Source organism: Podarcis erhardii (assembly GCF_964252035.2).
Source record: "Podarcis erhardii genome assembly, chromosome: 14".
Lineage (NCBI taxonomy): Eukaryota > Metazoa > Chordata > Lepidosauria > Squamata > Lacertidae > Podarcis > Podarcis erhardii.
Window position 1 is genome coordinate 5,144,725 of NC_138503.1, and position 19,036 is coordinate 5,163,760.

The 19,036-nt window shown below is 45.7% G+C and overlaps 1 protein-coding gene across 5 annotated transcripts in view; it reads left to right on the plus strand.

Moving 5' to 3' along the window:
• Positions 1–19,036, plus strand: part of TLN2 (talin 2) — a 183,322-nt gene that overhangs the window by 108,800 nt on the left and 55,486 nt on the right. For 4 of the 5 annotated variants that reach the window (XM_081838619.1, XM_081838621.1, XM_081838617.1 and 1 more), the window contains exons 12-24: positions 445–521; positions 2,295–2,475; positions 3,690–3,803; positions 4,713–4,821; positions 6,148–6,356; positions 8,164–8,262; positions 9,322–9,489; positions 11,221–11,513; positions 13,120–13,291; positions 13,558–13,686; positions 14,840–14,953; positions 17,858–17,971; positions 18,774–18,908. In XM_081838619.1, the coding sequence (XP_081694745.1) occupies positions 445–521; positions 2,295–2,475; positions 3,690–3,803; positions 4,713–4,821; positions 6,148–6,356; positions 8,164–8,262; positions 9,322–9,489; positions 11,221–11,513; positions 13,120–13,291; positions 13,558–13,686; positions 14,840–14,953; positions 17,858–17,971; positions 18,774–18,908 (1,914 nt within the window). Of the gene's footprint in view, positions 1–444; positions 522–2,294; positions 2,476–3,689; positions 3,804–4,712; positions 4,822–6,147; positions 6,357–8,163; positions 8,263–9,321; positions 9,490–11,220; positions 11,516–13,119; positions 13,292–13,557; positions 13,687–14,839; positions 14,954–17,857; positions 17,972–18,773; positions 18,909–19,036 lie in introns of all 5 variants that reach the window. The other variant, XM_081838620.1, reaches the window with a different exon arrangement.

A 19,036-nucleotide genomic window follows, 5' to 3' on the forward strand; every position in this document is an offset into this window, starting at 1 on the left:
CTGGAGTGGGGACAGAGCTTTTATTCCATAGCATTTAAAGAAAAATTAAAACCTCCTCAGCCCCCACATACAATAAAATAAGGTAAACAGCACAAGCCCTCCTGAGCTCACAATCCCCTGCCCTTTTCCAGGTAGGGAGAAGGATAGAGTTGGCCAGAGGGGCGGGTGGGATGGAACATACCTGGCCTGAAGACACCATCAAACTTGGTAGCGCTCAGACGAAGCGTCTATGTTATAGTCAGGCGCTCCACCTCTTCCTGGCTCTCTGGCATCCCCTAAGAGAGTCTGTGGGCAAAGTGACTCTCAGAGTCACATAGTGTAGAGTCTGCAGCCAGGGGTGGATTCCAGTGTTTCAGGACAAGCAACTCTTAGCTTGGAAAATGGGCTGCATTTACAAAGAGGAGGTGATGGCTGAAGTTCTTTCTGGTGTCTCCTGTTCTGCAGAAGCAAAGTAAGGACCGTTTTGGACTGGAAGGGGATGAGGAATCCACAATGTTGGAAGAATCCGTATCGCCTAAAAAGTATGTTGTTTTGCATAACATAATTGCAAATGAAAATCTTTAATTTTGCTGTGTTGAATTACATAACCTCTGTCCTGTAACTGCCCCAGGCTATGTAAATGTGTCAGCCAACAAGGAGCAGCCGTTGGTTGTGGAGCTTTTCCCTCTATTGCATTGCTCCAGTTAATGCAAAACCAAGCAAAAACCCTTTACTGAGATGGTTCCATGGAAATTTGGGATTCCTTGGAAAATTAACAAGAATTCTTAGAGACCTTAGAAGGTCATTGGTGGCAGGCAGGCAAAGCACCCTCAGAAGAGGAAGGCGGAGGAAATATTTGGGGTACCACTTTTTATTTGCTTAGTTTAAAAATGAAAACAAAAAGTGGGTTGCTGTCAAGCTTCCCTTCAGTGCGTAGCTGAGCTAGAAAAGTACAACACAAGGAATGCACTTTTATTTATAAAAGTATTTGCATACCTTCATTTAAAAATCAGCATGGTTAATAATAATAATAATAATAATAATAATAATTATTATTATTATTATTATTATTATTATTATTTATTATTTCTGCCCCACCCATCTGACTGGGTTTCCCCAGCCACTCTGGGCAGTTTTTCAACAGGACATTAAAAACAGAATAAAACCTCAAACATTAAAAACTTCCCTAAACAGAGCTGCCTTCAGATGTCTTCTAAAAGTTGGATAGTTGTTTATTTCCTTGACATCTGACAGGAGGGCGTTCCACAGGAAGGGCACCACTGTTGAGAAGGCCCTCTGCCTGGTTCCCTGTAACCTCACTTCTCGCAGTGAGGGAACCACCAGAAGTCCCTCGGAGCTGGACCTCATTGTCCAGGCTGGACGGTGGTCACAACAATTTCGCATAAACCATATGATGAAAACCATATGAACAAGTTAAAATCAGAAATCAGCTAAGTGTTGTGGAAAGACATATTCCAAATTGTCTTCACAGGCCTGGCAGAATAGAAGAATTTTCAGCAGGCATTTAAAAGTTGGCACAGAAGTCACCTGCTGAATCTCTCTTGGCAGGGCATTCCACAAGGCTTGGCCCATGACACTTCTTGTTGTTGTCAGATGAGCCTTGCCGGTGACATTCCTGCTGATATTAGTGATCTGGCTGGGATAAATGTTTGGGTGGTCCCTGAGGTACCCTGGACCTAAGTTGTTCAGGGCTTTGTAAATTAAAGCAGGGACCTTGAACATGGCGTGGTAGTAGATGGGCAGCCAGTATAAGTGCTTAAACAATGGGGTCACAGGCTCTCCACCAGATGCCCCAATCAACAGTTTGGCCACTGCTTCTGCACCGGCTGGAACTTCCAAAGAGGCCCACATCTTCATCATTGACTGGGGTGGGGAACTTCAGGCCCCTGAGGTCAATGTTGCCCTCCAGGCATCTTGGTTGAGCCCCTCAGGCTTCTCCCTAGGCCCTGTCCCTCCCTGGCCCTGCTGTGCATCCTTCTCAAGTGCTTTTTCTGGGCTGGAATGGAGATGCCTCTTGCTTGCTTGGAAAGAGGTGCGTATGTGTAGTGTGTGTAGTACTTCCAGCTTTTGATTGCTGGAATGCGGTGTACCCCACGCAATCTGGCTGGAAACTCTGGGTTCAGCACCCCATTAAACCACAAAGGTTTTCAGTCTAACCTGCTTCACAGGATTGTTGCAAGGGAAAAAAGGCAAGAGAACGATTTTTCTGCCTGGAGCTTCTTGGAGCAAGGTAAAAACAAACCGGGGGGGAATCCACAACTTTTTGCAGTCGCATCCCATGCTTTCCTTTGCAGATCGACAATCTTGCAGCAGCAGTTCAACCGAACGGGGAAAGTAGAGCATGGCTCAGTCGCCCTGCCAGCTGTCATGCGTTCAGGTTCCACGGGGCCAGAGACCTTCAACGTTGGCAGCATGCCTTCTCCGCAGCAGCAGGTGACCGTTGGGCAAATGCACAGAGGGCACATGCCTCCCTTGGTAAGCAGCCCTATGGCCTTTTGTTATCCTCCCCACCAACACGTAACCTCTTCCTGGTTTTTACCTGGGGTTTTCACCCTTCTGAAGATGCTCTTTCAGAGCTTCAAGACACAAATGGGGGGGGCAGTGATGCCACAGGCATAAGGGTGCTCGGAGCACAAGAACCAGCCTCATAAGAGGCCAGGCCATCCATTGGTCCATCTGGCTAGTTCCATGGCTTGAGCTGTGCCTCAGTTGGGGTTTAGCTGTAGAATGTCCTGTAAAGATCGACTGTGCTTTGGGAGCAGAGGAGTTAAAACTCTGAACAGCCTGATTTTCCCACCCTATTATTTGGTTCTTACAAGGACACATCCCTGTCATGTCATGCTTCCGGCAGCTAAGGAGCTGGAAGACAGAACTGTAAAGGAACAGACTTATAAGTTCACAGCTTCTTACTGCTACTGTCAGCCGAGGATCATTATTCCCGGCTGAGAGGTACATTGAAGCATCAGGATGTTTCGTCTGTTTAGTTTTCCTTCAGTAAAACCTTTTAATGCACATGCCAATCAGCAATTGAAAGCATTTGCTGATGAACCTGGTGTGGTGTCAGGACTCTGGGAGGATTCCGGTCACTTATCCCAGAAGAGATTCAAAGCTGAGTTTGTGTCCTTCATCTGTGAACAATCATCAGGCTCATCCATCACAACAGCCTTTGTACTGGAAGGTGGCGAACCACCTCAGCTTCCCCCAGATTTATTCAGAAAGAGGAAAAGGTCAAGACAGCAGTGGGGAGCCTTGGACCCCTGTGCCAAACATGCCCCCAGGTCACAACCCTCACCAGCCCTGCTTTTGCCTGAGTAGGATGTGACTGTCTCTAACCGAGGCGGCTTTAGATGTGACCCAATGAATAGTGCTGGTGGCGACAGGCAGCTCCCACCCACCTGCCCACCCTGATGCAGATATTATCTCTTGCTCTAACAGTTGTTGACAGATTTAGTTGTGGTAGAATCCCTGGCGAAAATAACCTCACTTGACTCTTCCTCCTCGAACTGCCCAGCACGGATTTCTCAGAGCACGCTCGGCTGATCTTTGTTGTTCTTGATTATTTGACCTCATTATGTTTTCTGCGCACTCCTCGTCTTTGGGGATGAGGTGTCTCTTTCTGAAAATCTCTCCCAAGAGCTGCCTGTGAGCTGCCCCTGGCACCTTTCTCCCTCCACCTTCTTCCTCCCTAGACCTCTGCCCAGCAGGCCCTGATGGGAACCATCAACACCAGCATGCATGCGGTTCAGCAGGCCCAGGCCGACCTGACCGAAGTGGACAGCCTCCCGCCGTTAGGAAACGACATGGTAAGTCCGGGGCCAGTTAAGCAGAGCAAAGTCGTTGCTTCAGGCGGCAGGTGTGGAGGAGGGGAGGGGGGGAGGCAACACGCATCTGCCATTCCCCTCTGTTGCAGATTGAAGTTGTCTTTTCACATGGTAGGTGATGCGCCCCAAAAACTAACCTGCAGTGGAGGACGCCATCTCATCCCATTGCCAGTACTGAAAGGCCAACCTCATTCTGAACATGAAATTGAGGGGTGTCGGGTGGGTCTCATCTTACCCTTTGCCTCAGACAGCAAATGTCTTGGGCTGGCCAAGCAGAAACCTAATGGAGGTGGGCTGTGTCATAGTTTGCTGATTTCCCCACGCATCCAGATGCCTGTGCTGCATTTTGGCAGGACTTTCAAGAAAATGTTCTTTCGCCGTTATGCAAAGCGGTGTTAAATCTGGCAATTCGCAGCATGCAGTTGGGTGCCCCTCCCTGTAGGAAACAACCAGATTCATCAGTCTGTGAACAAGCTCTTTGTCAGCTCTTGTTACAGTCTCACTGGCGCTCAAGTCATAGGTCTGCTCCGTCCCATTCTGTGTAGATTTTCTGACAGAATCCACATAAATGGACCACACAGAGCTTCCCCTAAGATACACATTTTTCAATACTTTTTGTGGCACTTTTCCTGTAAAATAAACATTTTTCCTGTAAAATACATACTGTTACTGTTTTGCATACCTTGAATCTGGAGAAATGCATCATCAGTTGTGTTTGATCTGTGAGCTGCTTTGGACTACCGACTCAGGTCTGTACACTACAAAAGCAGACTGAACAAATTCCTACCCAATCCCCACCTCTGACTTGAGCCTACTCACTTTCACAGTCTCACGGGTGCTTCTTGCAGGTGGCTATGCATGTTGAAGCTGACCTTTTCCGTTGCTTTCTAGGCTTCCAGAGTTTGGGTTCAGAACAAAGTGGATGAATCCAAACATGAAATACACTCTCAGGTTGACGCCATCACTGCAGGAACAGCTTCTGTTGTGAACCTTACGGCGGGTGAGTTGGCAGTCACTGGTGTGCAGGTTCCTCTGCAGTGTCATGCTGGCTTATGGGTCATTCAAGAGCCTTCCCTTCTGCAGATGGCTGCAGACCTTCATGCGGGAGAAATGGGAGACTATGGGTGGATTCAGATGGCAATGGCAAAACATCATTTGGAACTGTAGAAACAAGCCTAAGGAACGTAGGACTAGTCAGACAACTAGTCCAGATTGCTCACTTGTTATTTACTCTGGCTGGCGGCAGCTCTCCAGGGTCACAGGTAGAAAAGAATCTTTCTCATTGCAGATTTGGAGAAAGTGGAGAAGGAAAGGTTTTTCTCCCTATCTCGTAACACTAGACTGTGTGGTCATCCAATGAAGCTGAACATTGGACTTATAAAAATTATTTTCTTGATTTACAAAAATATGTATGTGCATTGCCTCTTTTTCAGGTTGTAGAGTCTTTTCTACAGATCAGTTCCATTTGATGTGAAACATTAGTATTGTGTACAGTATAAGGTGGGGGAGGGGGTGGTAAAGCTTATATTTTTTTACTTAGTGTGTTCACAAGGTTTTTGTGTCAGTGTCACATGGGTAAGTTCTCTTTCTATTCATTTATTATTTTCCCTTGGCAGTGAGAAAGGTGGGAGGGGGCTGGCCATGGTTGGTTGTCTTCAGTTGACCGCAGTGAGAGTTGTTAGCGTGGGGGGGGGGGGTTGTTGGGTCAGGTTAGCCATGTTGATTCATATGCTTTCAGTGGGTTCTTGTTGTTGGGCTGTTTGTGTAATAAAGGGGAGCTGGTTTGTTTTGTTTTCTTCTTGTTTTTATTATGTACTTTGTGGTTTTATTCTGTGATTCTATGCTGTGCACCACCCTGAGATCTTTGGATGAAGAGTGGTATACAAATATAGTAATAATAAAGTGTCAGTGCAGTAGCACTAAAACCTTAGTGCAGAGATGGAGACCTGAAGACCATTCAGAAGTTGTTGGGACTACAGCTTTCATCAGCCTCGGCCAGCATGATCAGTGGGGAGGGACAATGGGAGTTGTAGTACAACAGGGCACCAGGCTGAGTAAGGCTTCTATAAAATATAGGCTAGGGACACGGAACCTGTGGACCTCCAAGTGTTTGTTGGAGTCCAACACCCATCAGCCCCAGCCAGTGTGTTCAGCTATCATGAATGATCGGAGTTGTAGTCCAACAACATTTGGAAGGCACCAAGTTCCCAAGCCGTGACTTAGTAAACAAAAGAAAAGAAAACATTGTTAACTGCTGGTCTCTGTGTTGACTTTAGGGGCTATTCATTTACTGACCCATCCGTGGCTGATCCTTCCTGTTTGGCAGGTGACCCAGTTGACACAGACTACACTGCTGTGGGGTGTGCGATCACCACCATCTCTTCAAACCTCACTGAGATGTCCAAAGGAGTCAAGCTTCTTGCTGCGCTAATGGATGATGACGTTGGAAGTGGGGAGGACCTATTGAAAGCCGCCCGCACCCTTGCAGGAGCTGTGTCGGACTTGCTGAAGGCTGTGGAGCCAACATCAGGAGAGGTGAAGTCACAGAACTGACTCATAAGCACAGAGATCTGACACTAGATACTGGGGAAAGGATACATTGAAATCTGTGAAAAATTGCACAGTTGCATTTTTTTAGGGTACTTCCCAATGGCAAGATGATGTTGCTCCTTATTAAATGGTTGGGTAGAGCAGAGTTAGTCAATGCGGTGTGCTTCTTATCAAATGTCCCCAGCCTGGTGCCTTCTAATCGTCATTGGACCTCAGCTTGCATCACCTTCCTTCACCATTGCCCATGCTGGCTGGAGCTGATGGCAGTTGTGGTCCAACTGGAAACCAAAGGAGGACAGAGAGCTCTTGTACTCGGGTCTTGCTTGCTGGTTCCCCACAGGCAACTGGTTGGCCACTGTGAAAGCAGGATGCTGGAATGGATGGACCATTGGCCTGATCCTGCAGGCTCTTCTTGGGTTCTTATTTTCCACATTGACTACCCCTGGGGTAGATAGGGTTTTGGCCCTGACTAGTGGTTTGAATCTTCCTGCCTTCTCCTTAGCCCATCCCCTTAGAATGGCTTTCCTTGGATTTTCATCTTACTAGGTCTTATCTTGAAACCAATAATCTGTGCTGCTGTGTTCTGTGTGTGCCTTTCTGTTTCTCTCAATCCCCCAAATGACTTACCAGCTGTTAACACACATTCTGCCTCTCCCATGGAGCTCTCCAGAATTTCACCAACTGGGGCATGCTCAGAATTTGCTCATGCTCTCACTTCAGCACAGGAGTCGACTCATGCAGCCCAGCAAGGCTTCTGTTAAGCTACAGATGGCTTGAGCTGTGTTTTCCCTGCTGGAATTCAAATCCTGAGTCCTGTATGTGTATCACGATTTCATACAGGTGATGCTCACATTAATAACTCCTTTCCCAAAATTTTGCTTCACATTCTCTGTTCTGTAGGATGTAAGGCTGATAGTCAAAACAGGAAGTGCCATATTAAGGTAGCACTATTATTGGCCAACCAGATGCCTGTGGGACACTCACAAGCAGGGTCTGAGCACAGGAGTCATTCTCCCCTCCTGTGGGTTCCAGCAGCTGGCATTCAGAAGCATCGCTGTCTCCCACAGTGGAGGCAGAGTAACCAATAGCCTCCTCCATGAATTTGCCTTTTAGGCCAACCAAGACTTCACAAATAGTGTGCAAGCTTTGGAGTTCTCTGCAAGAGTTCTGGGAAGAGTTACTGAGAACCTGAAAGCTTGCACATTATTTTGTGACATTTTGGTTCACCTAATAAAGGCATTGCTGGGATAAGGAGTTTGGAATGAGTACTAAGTACCTACCTCTACACAATGATAGTTTTCTCTTGCTTTCCTGAAAATTGATAATGTCTCGCACTTATGAAGTCTCTGGTGCTGACTGGCTAAAGTCATGTTCAGTTGTGCAAAGAACCAAACAGTTTTGCAGTCTGATTTCTATGAGGGAAGGGGAAGCCGTCCGTTCAGTTGGGGTTAAAACCTTGCACATTTATAGGTTGAAGACCTAAGAAGTGATGTAGGGGCCTTAATGGGACAAGGAGGCTCAGAGGAAAAGAGTCTGAAGGAAAGGTGTAAAGTTAATAATAGACTGAGGATGGGTAGATGAAGATTGAGACTTGAAGAAAGAATTTCCTGGCTGATGATGATGCCTTGTGTATTTAGGCTATAGTTGGATCAGCTCATTTTGGATAAGAGGCCTGCTCTGTGCAGCAACATGCTCTGTCGATGTTCTGGAAAACAAGTGATCTGAGAACCTCACCTCCTTGTATTAGCCTGGTAGCTTAACTTCATAATCTCTTTCTCTTCCCCGTAACTAGCCTCGCCAGACGGTCTTGACAGCAGCCGGGAGCATCGGGCAAGCCAGCGGCGAGCTTCTCAGACAGATCGGAGAAAATGAAACCGATGAACGATTCCAGGTGAGGGCATCTCCTGTGCTCTTCCTTTTCCACCTTGGATCTGAGTAGAACATTGCTGTGAGCGTGTATAATTCAGAGCCACAACTCCCCTGAATAAGTTTTCAATTGGTTACTCCTGTGAATTTTAGCTGATTATTCCATTACTCTGTTGATTTAAATTTGCACATGGGCAAAATTTGTGTATGGGTAAAGCAATGTTTCTGAAGCAAGAAGCATTTTATTTGCTTTTGTCTCTAGATGTTGTACAAACACTAGGCAGGGGGCTGGGAGATTGGTCTAGGAGGTTTTGCTCCTGCTTATGACTGAGAATTACCTCCCTTAAGATGGTGCATTTCAGGTTCGGCCTTTTCAAGCAGTTCTACTCTATATTTATCAGCTGCCCTGTTAATCAGGAATGCCATTTTTAGTCAATTAAAACTGGTTAATGTAACCAATTAATCAAATAAATATTGTGGCCCCAATATAAATGTTTTCAGTACCATAAGTACATTTTCTGTTCTTACCTTTAGCTTTATTATTATTGTTATTATTATTATTAATATCATCATCATCATCCCCACCACCACCACCACACCATTATTCCTGACTTCTGTTGTTATTATTTTAAAAAGAGTGCTTTGGCTTTTAGCTTTCAGAACAGGAGAAGTGCTGTAGCTCAGTGGTTGTGCATCTGCTTTGAATGCAGAAGGTTTCAGGTTCAATCCCCAGCATCTCCAGATAGGCCTGTGAAAAGACTCCTGCCTGAAATCCTTAAGAGCCACTGCCAGTCAGTGTAGACAGTATGGAGCACGGCTGACCAATGGAACGCAGGGTGACTATCTGTCCTCTTTTTTCAAGACACATCCCCTTTTTCATGGCTAGAGCCATCATAGCGATCCATAGTTAAGAGCAGAAGTCGGCAAATGTGTCCTATTTTATGCTCTTCAAAATCTGGCAACCCTTTCTTTGGTTCCTGTGTTATCATTGGCATACCCTTTGTGATGATAAAATGATGTGTTTGTGTTGGAGATAAAACTGAACTAAGCATGAATCTCTTCCTTGACCCTCCACCTTCTCCAGGATGTGTTGATGAGTCTTGCCAAAGCAGTCGCCAATGCCGCCGCCATGTTGGTGCTGAAGGCCAAAAATGTGGCGCAAGTGGCCGAAGACGCGGTTCTGCAGAACAGGGTGATCGCTGCTGCCACGCAGTGTGCCCTCTCCACTTCTCAACTGGTGGCCTGTGCAAAGGTGTGACTCTGGTGTCGGTGGGAGGTTGGAACCCTTGCAGAATAGTTCTTCAGTAGCTCCTCGTAGGCAGGAGTTTGGCACAAGGCAGAAAGAGACCCAGAGAAGTCGATAAAAAAGGCTCCAGGAGCTGTGATAACTGCATTGCAGAGGGTTGGACTAGATGACCCTCAGGACCCCTTCCACCTCTGTTGTTCTATGATCCATGAACACATCTGGGGCTGTGCTTTTTTATTTAAAATATAAGCATCACCGGAGAGTGCAAACTGTTTTCTCAATGGATCTTGACAATATCTAGCACAGTCTTCAACATTCTGATACTGTCCTAATGTGGATTGCAGCCATTGGACCTGCTGAATGAGGCTGATGGGAGATGCAGTCCAGCAACATCTGGAGGCCTCCACTGGCTCCCTCTGGGTTAGGCTGCAAGACAGCAGTAGGCCCAAGACCTCCCACCACCACCTGTGTATCCTGTGTAGCAGGGTTTTATCCTATTGATCCCACCCCTCAAATGGAGTGGCTTACAAAAAAACAGACACACAGGCCTTTTCTGCCATGCCTCCCCATTTGTGGAATGCTCTCCCCAGGGACGTTCATCTGGCGTCAATCATTATATATTTTGAGGCGCCAGAGAAAAACGTTCCTCTTCGACCAGGCCTTGGGCTGATTAATATTCTACTCTACAGCCTTTTAAAAGTGTTTGTGAGAGGGGGGTTATTGTTTCTATCTACTTGTGCTTTTATCTTGTATTCTTATCTTGTGAACCACCCTGAGATCTGTTGATGAAGGGCAGGATATAAATCTAATAAATAAAATTCGTTGGGTGTCCTTGGGACATTCAGTCCCTCTCTTGGCCTAAATTCCCACACAGAGTTGTCGTCAAGACTAAGTGAGGGCGGTGACTGGCAGAATCCGAGACCAGGGAGAAGAGTCGGTGGAAGAAGATTGGAAGAAATTTAAAGTTTATTTACAGAAACATTGTAAAATTAAAGAATGTTAGAAGGAGGCTGGAATGAAGTTATGTGGCTTTAGCGGAAATAGTATAAAGGATTAAGTAAAAATAGATTGTTAATGGATGAAAGGAGGAAAGGTAAAGTTACATTATATTAAGATACCGTATTTTTCGCTCTATAAGACGCACCACAAGACGCACCTAGTTTGTGGAGGAGGAAAACAAGAAAAAAAATATTCTGAATCTCAGAAGCCAGAACTGCAAGAGGGATCGCTGCGCAGTGAAAGCAGCAATCCCTCTTGCTGTTCTGGCTTCTGGGATAGCTGCCCAGCCTGCATTTGCTCCATAAGACGCACACACATTTCCCCTTACTTTTTAGGAGGGAAAAAGTGAGTCTTATAGAGCAAAAAATACGGTATATTAGAGGATAAAAATTGGGAAAGTTGGAAAGGATTTGCTGAAATAGCTAACCGAACTAGAATACAAAAAAAGGGAGGTGCGAGGAGGTCAAGGAAACAAGTAAATGAAAGATAAGTTATGGGAAGCTTCGTTGTGTTTTTTAATTGTTTTTATTTTTCTGTTTTTTATTTAAAAAAATTCTATTCTCCTCTTTATTTATTGTGATGTGTTGTTAAGTTTTTGTTTAACTTGGAATTATCTCTTTTTCCTTTTGTAACACTTAAAACTTTAATAAATATTATTTTTTTAAAAAAAAGACTAAGTGAGGGCGGTGACTGGCAGCTCTCCTGTGTCCCAACGTGGGGGCTGTGCTTCCGTTACAGGTCGTGAGCCCTACCATCAGCTCCCCTGTGTGCCAGGAGCAGCTGATAGAGGCCGGGAAGCTGGTGGATCGTTCTGTGGAAAACTGTGTCCGCGTCTGCCAGGCGGCCACAGACGACTCCGAGCTGCTCAAGCAGGTCAGCGCAGCCGCCAGCGTGGTGAGCCAGGCCTTGAACGATCTCCTGCTGCACGTCCGCCAGTTCGCCAGCCGGGGGGAGCCCATTGGGCGCTACGACCAGGCCACCGACACCATCATGTGTGTCACCGAGAGCATCTTCAGTTCCATGGGGGACGCTGGTAAGCTGCTTGAATGCGGCAGGTCAGCCTTGGTTGGGGCCAAAGGGGTGGGGGGTTAGTTTTAGGATTGCCCTTGACCTCCTTCGCAATGCTCTTGTACGGATTATATACAGTGCTCTCTAAGTACCTGGCGTTGTTATTGTTTCCGATATTTGTAGATTGCCTTTCGCCATTAAGTGGCTTATAGGTCAGTAATGAAATGATGCCTCGGTCAAATAGTGTGGTGTTTAAAACAATAAAAGGCCACAGGTAAGAACGTGGAGTTGACCTAGTACAACTTACTTAAAATGCCTGTTAGAATAGAACAAAACAAATTCCTTCCAGTAGCACCTTAAAGACCAACTAAGTCAGTTCTTGGTATGAGCTTTCATGTGCATGCACACTTCTTCAGATACACATGCACACGAAAGTGTGCATGCACACGAAAGCTCATACCAAGAACTGACTTAGTTGGTCTTTAAGGTGCTACTGGAAGGAATTTGTTTTGTTTTGACTATGGCAGACCAACACGGCTACCTATCTGTAACTGTTAGAATAGAAGTATTGTATGCACACAATGATGAATACTGTATATACAACACTAAATGAGTGTAAAGTCCAGAGCAATGTTTGTTACAGTACATTCAGGAACATTATTTATTTGGAAATGCTACATCCCTGTCCTTCGGGAAATAGATACACGCTCAAAGAACTTACAAAGAGCCCTGCAGCTGAATCCGACTGTGACCTCTCCCCACTTGTGATTCCTCCCAGCAAGTGATATTTGGAGGCGATACCTGGAAGTAGTACAAAACCACTTGCCACCAATAGCTTCAAGAATTTGTCTGGTTCTCTTTTAAAGGTATTTCTGCACAGCCCATGTGAAGGAGACCTCCTTTCATCCTCCTTAAATCTTCCAACATTTGGCTTCATTGGGTGGTCCCAGCTGGGTTCAAGAGAGAGAGAAAATATAGCATATCTAGAATGGTGAAAGATTGAGTAACGGTCAGATATTTGTTAATATGAAAATCAAAACTTTGCACAATCTAAACAGAAATGAAATGATCCTGTCATGGCAAGTTGATTTGGTGGGAGGTTTATGAGCTCTTGGGAGGTTCTTGTGAAGAGCCACACCATCAGATGGGGGTGTCTCCAGGTGGTGCTGCCACAGCCTGTGGAGGAAGGGCCTTTTCTGTGGTGGCCCACCTTTTCCCTGGGATTGTTTCCCCTCAGAGCACAGTCTGGCCCTGCCCCGGATGACATCTTGGCACACACTTGCAATCCCATGCCTTTGATGGGGTTTCATTTATGTAGGTGCTTCTAATTCACTTCTCTCTGCCTAAGTTATTAGTTGTGTTTTCATCTTATCATGGCAACACTTTGTGTTTGTACCTATAGATGTATCTTTGTACCTTGTAATGTAAAGACGGTTGTGAGGAGGGGCTACAAAAATGTTTTCATAAACAAATAGATGTGACTAAAATAGCCTGTGGTGCTTTTCAAATGTGTTCCAAACATCCCATCAGGATGGTCACAAGAGTTGGTCAGGAAGGACAGGGATGTGTCTGAACTGAACACTGAGGGATAAAGGAGAGATAAAAAGCAGATTTTTAACTCAATACTGTTGTAGGTGAAATGGTACGGCAGGCCAGGGTCCTCGCTCAAGCAACTTCGGATCTCGTGAACGCCATGAGGTCAGATGCTGAGGCAGAGATAGACATGGAAAACTCCAAGAAACTTCTGGCAGCTGCGAAACTTCTGGCTGACTCAACAGCCCGGATGGTTGAAGCTGCAAAGGTACTCAGCCCAATTTGCCAGGTTGAAGGGGAATTATGGATTGATGAATTAGAGGGATGGCTGGATTAGATAGATAGATACATTTAGATGACATTTGCATACAGCATCTAAGTAGAAATCCCTGCAAAACATTGACGTTTGAAGTAGAGCATCAGAAGTGTTCCTTTTCAATATTGTAAGTGGCATCACTTCAAACTCTCTCTCTTTTTCTCTTTCTCTCTCTCTCCTATTTCCTCTGTGTATGTGCATGTGATCAATTCTGCTAGGGAGCTGCAGCAAACCCAGACAATGAGGACCAGCAGCAGAGGCTTCGCGAAGCAGCTGAAGGTCTGCGAGTGGCCACCAATGCAGCCGCTCAGAATGCCATCAAGAAGAAAATCGTCAACAGATTAGAGGTCAGAATACAGCCTGGGAACCTCTTCTTGTTTACCTCTTCCAATCAGGCATATCACAAATTTCACCAGCCTGGTGGCCTCCAGATGTGTTTGATTACAACTGCAGACTGTGGGGCTGATGAGGCCCCCACCCTTTCCCGCTTGACCTGTGGGGCTGTTTTGACCACCCTCTGAAGTGTTCCTTTGCAGCCATGCATTTACATTTACTGTACCTGTCATGTGGCATCAGGTGATTGACAGGTGGAGGGCTGGCCGCTTTCAGATCTGGCTCTGACCAAATGTGGTTGCCCACCTGTGAACTACAAATCACATCAGCTTCAGCCGTGATGGGCTGAAGGGGCACCATGTTGGCGAAGGTGTGCTCCAACGTAGCCTGGAGGGCAGAGAAAAAAGCATTTTGTTTTTCTGCCCAGCTGAGAAAACCACCCTCTCTTATCCACTGCAAGACTTTTATGCAGGTGTAGACAGACTTCAGGCTGATGGGATCTACTTTGTTCCTTAGTATAACCCCTAAATCCACCACAGGCAGTCAGGTGCAAAACAGTTGCAAAGGGGAGCTGATATATACTTATAATTAAGGGAGGGTGACTTCAAGCAAATGGTCAGCCCATCATTTTTTTTCCCAATAACAGACTCTCTGTCCTTTTGCACACAATTAAACGCCTCCTGGGGTTTCTTCATTTTGACAAATAAATATATGTATGCATATACAGTGGTGCCCCGCAAGACGAATGCCTCGCAAGACGGAAAACTCGCTAGACGAAAGAGTTTTCCGTTTTGGAGGTGCTTCGCAAAACGAATTTCCTATGGGCTTGCTTCGCAAGACGAAAATGTCTTGCGGGTTTTTTTCCCTCCCCCCCCCCTTTTTCTAAGCCGCTAAGCTGCTTATCCGCTAAGCCGCTAAAAGCCGCTAAACCGCTAATAGCGCTAATCCGCTAAGCCGTCAATGGGCTTGCTTCGCAAGACGAAAAAACCGCTAGACGAAGAGACTCGCGGAACGGATTCTTTTCGTCTTGCGAGGCACCACTGTATGTTGCAAGACAGAAACTTAACTGGTGTGTTTATAGAAACTGATCTACAGCAAATCACGCAGATTTTCCCATTGCCCTCAGTCTCTCTTACCCTCTGCTTAATTGCATTTCCTTTTTTCCAGGTTGCTGCCAAGCAAGCAGCAGCAGCTGCAACTCAGACCATTGCAGCCTCACAGAACGCAGCCATTTCAAATAAGAACACGGCAGCCCACCAGCAACTTGTCCAGAGCTGTAAGGTAGGCTAGCTTGAGATGGCAAAATACTCTTAAGCACCACTTTCCCCCTCGCCAACCAGAATGACCAGCGCTCATCGATGATAGGAGTTGGAGTTCAGCAACGTTTTTTTAAAGGGCCACAGTTTCCCCATCCCTGGTCTAAGGGAACCAGGGCAAGAGGGCATTGCCTAGGCCAGTCTTCCCCCAACCTGGTGTCTTCTCAGTGTTTTGGACTGCAACTCCTATCAGCCCTGGCCAGCGCAGGTTGGAAAAAGCTGGCTTAAGCTGAACTAGGAGAGACATCTGCACAACTTTGGTTCTTGATTCACAACTGAGCATGGACACTGGTTTTCCCCCTTGCTACTCAGTAACCACAACCTCACACCATTGTTTGTACCATGTGTAAATTTATGCACACCTAATAGGTGAAACCAGTCAATCAGTCAAGGTTTCTTTAACTGAGTAGCCCTATTTCTAGGTTTTCTCATCCATTGTCCAACCTTGAAGCATGACAGACAATTCTGTGGATTTCTGCATGCAACAGAAGTGGAAACAAGTCTCATCTTCAGGGCCACAAGAATGCCCTCTGCTGACACTGGAGAGAAGTGGGCTTCTAGCCTGGACAATCAGAGGCAGCCTGAGACTAGCTGTTGGCTGCAGTTGATTCTGCACTGGCAGCCACCACAAAGGTGCTTGGTGGTGAATTGCAAGATGTCTCGTAGCTTTATAAGGAGGCAGGAGGCTGGCTTTTATTAGCTGTAGCTCTGTGGAATCCCCATGCTATATCTCTGAGGGAAATGAAAGGCCCCTTGTTTCTGGGTGTCCGCTGTTGGAGACAGAAAGGTGGACTAAGCAAACTATTATTATTATTATTATTATTATTATTATTATTATTATTATTTCAAATGTTTCTTATCTGCTCTTCATCAAAAGTGTGAATTTACTGGGTGACTACTGTAGTCCATGTGTTGGTAGCCTTGAGGTTAGATTACTCTATGTGGGGTGGTTCTTGGTCCTGGTTTGGAAGTTCTAGCTGGTACTGAATGTGGCAGCCAGATTGTTGATGGAAGCTTCTTGGCCTTTTGGCTAAGATCAAGTGGATGATGGGAGCTTCTGGTTGAGAACATGTGACATCATTGTTAAAACAGCTGCGCTGACGGACCATCTACTGCTGAGCCAGGTTCAAGCTTCTTGCATTAATTTACAAAGCTCTAAACAAATTGGGTCCAGGGTACTTTGGGGGCCACCTGAACCCTTCTATCCCAGTTTGATCACTGAGATCATTTGTAGGAGCCTCACTGGTCATTTCCCAAGTTGGTGAGGCTCATTTGTCAATAACAGGAAATTGAGCCATTAGTGTCATCTGCCCAGTCCTGTGGAATGCTCTGCCACTAGAGATTTGGCAGGCGCCTTCTGGTGCCAACTTTTAAACACCTAATGAAAACATTTCTATGCCCCCAGGCCTATGCAGGCAATGAAGAATACATTCTTCTACAATGGTTAATCAGCTTACGTCTTAACTTTCTAATGGTTTTCATTGTACGGTTTCATGTTTTAATGCTGTAAACTACAGTACTTATGTCATAAAAATACATCAGTGTAAAACCAACAAGCAAACATAAAGATATGAGCTAAGCTCAAGATCAGAAAATGAAACAGCAGTGGAAGGCATAAACATATCTCATAAAATGTCACAGTACCCAAGGGAGTCTTTACCTAGTGCTGAAAGGACTGCACCAGGTGTGTCTCTTTAAGGAGGGTTCTCCCCCCCCCCCAAAAAAAATAATCAGGGTTCTGCTGCTGAAAAGGCGTGTGCCATCAAGGCTGGTCTTGTGATATGGGAAATCCCATCAGTGCTCTCTCTCTCTCTTCTCTTCTCTCTCTCTCTCTCTCTCTCTCTCGTCTCCCGCCTCCCAATGATCATTGCATGTGGTTTTCTTAGACTTCTTTTTTCAAGAAGTTACAGTATGGAAATTATGAGATGCTGTTGATGATTGTGCATAAGAGATTTGGTTTTTGTACTGCCAGAGGTCTGTCTTTGTTCCAAACAAATAGCTCATGGTGGAATTGAGGCAAAGTGGGAGAACGCGAAACATGCTGGATGCATATTTATAATCCCAGGGCTTAATGCTCTGACAGCACAGGACAGCTCTGCATTTATCTCAGATCCCTGGGTGGTACGATAGCACTGCTGTATCCAAACAAATCTGTGAAATGAGCTCATAGTGCACTCCAAGGGAAGCATTTCTTCCTTTTCTGGTGATGGTTGCCTGGGCAATTAAAGAAAATCCTGAGGCCAGAACTGATCATTGCAGAGGTGCAGAAAGAAGGCCACATGTTGTGCTGGCGACGTGCCACATCTTTGCCCTATCCATCTTACACAAACACAGCAGTCAGGACTGCACACACAAAGCCCCAGTCTCAAAACTGCTGATAGCTTGTCCTTAGCAGATCGGTCCCAGTGTAGCTTTTTTGAGGGGGCTGTTGATCATCCAGTCGGAGTAAATAAACTGGGGAAGGCATAATGTGTAACAGATGTACCTGTGCACATCGTTCTCTATTCAGTGGTGCATGCATATGCCCTCACTGGACTGGACCATTATAGGCAGAGTTTTGACTTCTTTGCAGAAGAGTTGCCCTGGAGCTTTTGGAGCAAAATTAAGAGGACACTGACTGGTACTAAAAAGAAACAAACTCAATTTGTCCTAAAGGTGCTGCTTCTGAGTATGCAATTCTATTTTAATTTTGTTTATTTGTTTCAATTTTGTTGATTATGTTTTAAAGCAACAATTTATTTTTTTCCTACTGTTGAATTTTATGGTAGAATCTTAAATAATTATTTGGAACTTCCTTGCAGCAAATGTGTGTGGAGCTGGGGATCCTGTTGAATCCTGAACATTTCTTCCCTCTGTCTGTTCCCTGCAGAATGTTGCAGATCACATTCCACAGCTTGTCCAGGGAGTGCGTGGAAGTCAGGCTCAGGCAGAGGACTTGAGTGCTCAACTTGCACTGATAAACTCCAGCCAAATCTTCCTCCAGGTACAGTCAACAAGAGCACAGAACGCTAACCCCAGCCTGAGTATACTAGCTACCAATTCATTTCTGGGCCTAATTCGAAGTACTGGTTTGACTTGTGAAGCCTTATGCAGCTCAGGTACCCAGTACGCCTCTCCCCACGTGAATCTACCCAGACCCAACATTCTTCATCTGAAGCCCTCCTCTGTGTTCCCTTTCTGAGGATGGCGCAGAAGATGTCAACACAAGAGCAGGCCTTCTTACTGGTGGCTCCCAGCTTACGGAGTGCTCTCCCTAGGGAGGCTCACCTGACACCATCACTCCCTGTTTTTAGGTGCCAGGAAAAACATTTACATTTTCTCAGACCTTTGGCTCTTAATCTTCTGCTTACCTTCTAGTGGGGTGGGTGTGGCTGGATCTGACACAGGGTGTTAGATGGTTTTATGTTCATTTTTGTAAGGTGCTTTGAGGACTTTTTGTGGAGGGAGGGGGGTGGACTAAAAATTTAGTAATAGTAGTAGTAGTAATATAAAAACCAAGACAATATACTGTACTTTGTCATTCAGAAATAGTTTTTCATTTTGAAACAGTAATTTAATTCACAGAGGTTGCAATCCTATACCTGTTTACCTGGAAATAAACCCACTGTGTTCAGTTGGATTGAGGGTGGGCAAATAGGATTGCACTTTCAGGCTTTTTTAATCAGGTGCCAGGTCTAATCTGGATTCTTTGAAATGTTTGTCTCCCTGGTGATGTTGCATGCATAAGCTCCGTGGACAAATGGCCAATAGGTACTCTGCCTTCTCTTCTGTTATTCTCTAAATAGCCAGGGAGCAAAATGGTGGCCTCCGCTAAAGCAGCCGTGCCTACGGTGGCAGACCAGGCTGCGGCGATGCAATTGAGCCAGTGCGCCAAGAATCTTGCCACCAGCCTTGCCGAGCTAAGGACCGCCTCCCAAAAGGTATGTAGGCACCCCAACTCTTGAGTAAAGCATTTACAGATGGGATGGGGCACCTGTAGCCCTCCAGATGATGCCTTGACCCCACCTCCCATCATTCCCAGCTATCATTCAATAATCAAGATGGCGGG